This window comes from Sorghum bicolor, chromosome 6 (genome assembly GCF_000003195.3).
Source record: "Sorghum bicolor cultivar BTx623 chromosome 6, Sorghum_bicolor_NCBIv3, whole genome shotgun sequence".
Taxonomy (NCBI): Eukaryota; Viridiplantae; Streptophyta; class Magnoliopsida; order Poales; family Poaceae; genus Sorghum; species Sorghum bicolor.
This window is the reverse complement of record NC_012875.2, coordinates 57,276,412-57,281,601: the sequence shown is the minus strand read 5'-3', so window position 1 is coordinate 57,281,601 and position 5,190 is coordinate 57,276,412. Positions and strand designations below refer to the sequence as shown.

At 50.2% G+C, this 5,190-nt stretch overlaps 1 protein-coding gene across 1 annotated transcript; it reads right to left on the bottom strand.

The window, feature by feature from the left end:
• On the bottom strand, window positions 1,209-5,190 carry LOC8066850 (G-type lectin S-receptor-like serine/threonine-protein kinase At4g27290). The gene is made up of 7 exons (XM_021462723.1): window positions 3,777-5,190; window positions 3,359-3,478; window positions 3,088-3,236; window positions 2,317-2,566; window positions 1,960-2,203; window positions 1,720-1,858; window positions 1,209-1,633 (listed from the first exon to the last, which is right to left on the bottom strand). Exons 1-7 carry the CDS (start codon window positions 5,104-5,106, stop codon window positions 1,328-1,330), a joined length of 2,538 nt encoding a protein of 845 aa, XP_021318398.1. The 5' UTR covers window positions 5,107-5,190; the 3' UTR covers window positions 1,209-1,327.

Sequence of the window (5,190 nt, the reverse complement as noted above, 5' to 3'; positions counted from 1 at the left end):
TCTGTTCATCTAATTGCAGAGAAATCATGGTGAAAGATGAGAAAATGTTGACACTTCTCGTCTAGAAAGTAGAAACTCAATGAACGTCACAATCCAGAAGATGCTCAAGGTTCATGCATACCGTCACTGACTTGAGAGCCGATCTTCACCAACTACACAAGTCAATGACGTAAGGGCCCGGGACCCATGTGTCATTGGCGCTGGCTAATGGAAAAGTGCAGGTTGGTGATGATACCGTATAGAGCCACAGTTGAAGAATTCGCTAAAGAAAAATCAGCTGGTCTTTCAGGAAATTTCCTTTTCAGTACCGCCTTGCTTTGCACAGGCGCACAGCAATTCAGAAAAAATAATAGAGGGGTCACGACGGCGCGGACCGACCTAGACGAAAGCAGTGTAGACCAGGCCAGAACCAAAAGAATGACGCGATGGCAAATAGCATCCAATTTGAAGTCTCCATCCGTCTGTTCAGAACAACAACGTCAGAGGAAAATTGCTTGTACAGAACAAAGACCGTTCTGTTGACTATTTGTCAGTTGTCACCAAGAAATCTGGAACTGGAAGAGGAAGAAATCGAGTGAGCGCTCAATGATAATAACAAAATGGAAGGATAAGCTTTAACAGATTTTTAGTTGAGCAGGGGCTAAAGTCAGATAATCTCAATCATCTGCTGGACTATGTTGAATGTAAAATTGTAAATTGGAATCATCAAAGCAGCATTGTTATGAAGGTTGCTCAGTACTTGTAATGAATAAATGAAATGTATCCAAAACTATAGACTGATGAAGAGATGCAAAAGTCTAGACTGAATAGTTGGGAGGCCAAAAAATATACAAAAAGGCCTGTCAGACAACCCATGAGCCATCCCAGCCAAGCTTGCACCTGACTGGAAACGATCCTCTACAGCACTGGATCAGACTCAATCCTGGCCGTTAATCACGCTCTGGCCCACAGGTCATAGCTCATCAACCAGGCATAAGTGCTTGCCTCCTTAGTAGTCAAGGATGCAGCGGTACGATCCTATAGAACAGATCCTGTTCAAGTAAGGTCGTGCTGCAAGGCTCCTGAGCTGAACTTTTAAGCTGGTGTCCATCAGCTTGAGCAGCCGAGGTGGCACCATTTTCTATGGATGGCAAGCATGTTGTGTACAGGGCCGGGGCCAGCCCATTCTGTTACATGACCTGTGTGGGCTTCACGGACCAGTGTACATGTGACGACACTCAGCGCTAACACATTCGTCAGCCTAATAAGTGTATAATAATACCAGTAGTCAGTAACACATGATCTGCATGAACAATTGAATAATAATGCTAGCACATGTCCCTTATGTCTAAGCCATTGTCTCGTACACTGTCGGCCTCGAGAGATCTGCTGCATCTGCCTCTAGAAACATTGCCAGAATCCTACTGCCGACCATGGGCACCCTGGGCTCAACAAGCTGCTGCTGTGTGCTGGTACTGCTCAGCATCTCCACAACCTCCGACATGGACGGCCGATTGCCCGGCTTTTCCTGGACGCAGAGGAGCCCAACGTGGATGCACCTGCCGAGCTGACGAAGCTCAGGCTTGGCCGGCGCCGGTGCAACCTCGGAGTCGAGGAGCACCGTAATGCTGCGTTCGGCCCACAACCTCCAGGCCTGCATTTTTCTTCACATCAGCTCCCAGATAGCAGAACTTATTTGAGTAGAGTGAAAGGTTATCAGCAGAAGTTTAGTCTGCTTACTTCTGAAACGAGGCTTTGCCTCTCCCAGTTCCTCCGGCCGCCCAGCGTCTCCAGCAACGTGACGCCGAAGCTGTAGACGTCGCATTTCAGCGTCGTCTCGCCGCCATCGCTCTGAACATACTCCGGAGCCATGTAGCCACTTGGCAGGATCGACGTATGTTTTCATGCAGACATACAGTGAGGTTACAGGGACAGTAAAAAAAGGTAAGGAGAATCATCAGTGACATTGTTACTGCTTACGGCGTGCCGATTATCGTCCGAGTCCCTGTAGCTCCGGCAGGGAGCTGCAGCTGTTTGGCCGTCCCGAAGTCGGCCACCTTGGCTTGCCATCCGCCATCCAGCAGCACATTGGCAGGCTTCAGATCCCGGTGGATCACGTTGCCGGCCGATCCTCCCTCGTGCAGGTGCTTCACGCCCTCGGCAATCCCCTGGATTATCTGCAGCCTCCTTTGCCAGTTCAGCAACGCGCGATCCTTTGGTTTCCCTGACGATTGAAACAAAGGAGCAGTATGTACTCATGTCAAAAGAACAGGCTGGGGCAGTGTTCAGAAATCAGAAGGCGAAGTGTATCTGGCCGGACTCAGTAGGTGTGTGTACCGAATATGTATGCATCCAAGCTCCTCCTGTGCATGTACTCGTACACCAGAATTCGTTCGCGGCCTTCCTCGCAGTAGGCAAGAAGCCGGATCACATTTTGGTGCTGCTGCAGTCCGGACATCACCTGTTTTTCTCTTGTGAAATAGCTCACGATTGCCTCCGGAAGATCACTGATCGGTTTCAGCCTCTTCACGGCAATTGTTCTCCCGGATAGTCCGTGGAGGAGCGGATGTCCTCTGGGTAACTTGCCCTGCAGGAAACGGGCACAGTTAGAATCCATTGCCATTTTCTTCATTTTGTTACTAGCAACCAAAGTTCTGGACAAAAACTGTCATGATATGTTGTCTAAAAATAATTGACACAAAAGCGTAAAAGTGCTTAAGTACACCTCTAAATATAACGTTTTGACAGCAAAATATGAATCTGTATCAGGTCCACGAGATAAAACACAACTACTAACATCACCACTGACACTCAAACTGCAAGCCTGGTTCTGTAATCTGTCATGACTATTTCGTCATGGCACAAATATGATTCCATCTAGATATATCCTAAGGCAGACTTTTTTTTTAACTTTGACTAGCAATATCCATATGTTATGAAATTATTTTTACAGTGAAACTAGCAATGTCAATATCATATTGTTGATCTATATAAAATTTCATACATTAATGATCAAGGTTAAGAAAAATAACTTGGGACAAAAATAGGATTTTATTTGTGACCGTAATAAGCAGTAAACTTTTTTGATCTGTTGGAGATAAACCGGACCTCGTATACGATGCCATAAGTACCTTCACCGACCACATTCCGTCTGGAGAAATTTCTTGTTGCAGTCTTTACGACGTCCAAAGCAATCGGATCAACAGGACTATTGGCGGTTTGTACTGCCTCTGCAATTCGTATCATCAAGTTTCGACCTAATTAATCAAATTTTTGTGTCAGATATCTTGGAACAATTTATCCCAAATTCGTTCTTAGTAAATATTTATAACAAAATCTGAGTTAAAAAAAAAGAGCAATGATAGTATAGAGGTCATACGTCTTATACGAGCCGCCCTCACAACAAAGAAAACCAAGGAGAGGAGAGCGATGGAGCCCAGTATTAATCCAGCTGCTAGAAAGACGGCCATGTGTTTCATCTTACCCCATTTCCGCGGTCCTGATTCAAAGAATAGAGCACATTTCTCAACCTCAAGGCACACGTCAATTCGATTTTCGATCAAAAACTTACAAAGCACTCTCCAATACGCAAATTTAATCATTTGAATACATTCAATTAAAATGATATTCTTTAGGGAAATGTTCCCAAAAAATGATTTTCTTTATAATAAGAAATTTGTTTGAAATAAGAAATTGTGAAACTAGTTTCAGTTTTCTTCTAAAAAAAATTAGTACCCTCGTCACTAAAATTGAAGTCGTAAATCTCTGGATTGATACAATAGTTGAGGTATTCATACCAGATACAGGCCTAGCCTGGCGTAGGTACAGGGTCTGGCCTCCATCTACGTACCGTAGGTCAATGAGGTTTTCTGCCCACATCAAGCATCCCGTGCCGTCGCCTCCTCCTCGTATGTCCGCCGCGGCATACGCCACGCAGGAGCAGTTGGCAAGGCACCTCGCCCTGCACTCATCCAGCGTGACGCTCGTGTCCAACGACCACGAGTCGACCATGTCCGGCAGCTTCACTCCCGGCAAAACGGCGAACCAGTCGGTGCTTCCGGCGGACTCGCCGTCGCCGCCGCAGTCCAGCGGCACGTTCCGCCGGCACCCGCTGGACCTGCCCCTCATGGACCAGGCCGTCTGGGACACGGGGCTGAACCCCACGACGCAGCTGCAGAACGACGTCGCCGCCGCGCTGGCGTTGCACACGCCGGACGGCCCGCACATGTCGTACTTGTCGCAGACGTCCCGGGGCCCCTGGAAGAAGTTGTTCCAGGCCCGGCTGCCGGGGTCCCACCCGAGCCGCTCCACCACGCCGGAGTCGTTGAGGACGAGGCGAGACAGCGGCGCGCCGGGCCTCGCGGCGTACCCGTAGGTGACCTCGCCGGGGCTCACCGTCATCTGGTACGCGAACTCGTTGGCGTAGGACGCCATCTCCGGGATGCCGCTGAACCACAGCCCGTTCCACACCCCGGTGCGGAACCTGGTGGCGCCGCTCGAGTCCACCATCGCGATCTGCGGCGGCCCGCCGCCTCTGGTGACCACCACGTACCGTAAGGTCCCCGGCGACGGGTCGTTGGCCGACTTCCAGGACTGGAGGTACCACTCGGTGTCGGTCCACAGGTTGCGGCCGATCTTCATGCCCGGTACCAGCGTGTTCGTCGGGTGGTCGAACGACTGCCACAGGATGCCGCCGCCGCTCCTGCCGTCACGCACCACGAGGTTGCCGGACTCGAGGAGCTGCAGCGTGGGGGAGACGGCGCCGACCGTGTTGGAAGACCACGCTGTCTGTGTCTTGCCGTCGAGGAGGGCGAGGCTTCCGGTGTCCCTGAGAACCAGCACGCCGGAGGCATCGACGAGCGGGTGGTCGCGGTTGGCCACCCATACAGCGTCGCTGGAGTTGGTCACCGTCAACCAGATCCCGAGGTATCTCCTTGTCGGCGCACCGGGCGCGAAGAACCCAAGCGTGAACGTCCCGTTGGCAGAAACCAGGGTCTCGCCGTCGGTGATGTTGCTGCCCTGGTTCAGGATGTCGGATCCAGCAACTTGCACAGCAGTAAATGTTGCAAGAGAAATGAGAAGTGAAAGTAGGAGGAGATGGTAGTTGTAACCATGGTGGCTTCTCATGATGCTCGGTACTGTCACTGATGTTTGCACACAAACGAGACGCACTAGCGGTTGACAACCATATAAGGCCTTGTTTGGATGTTG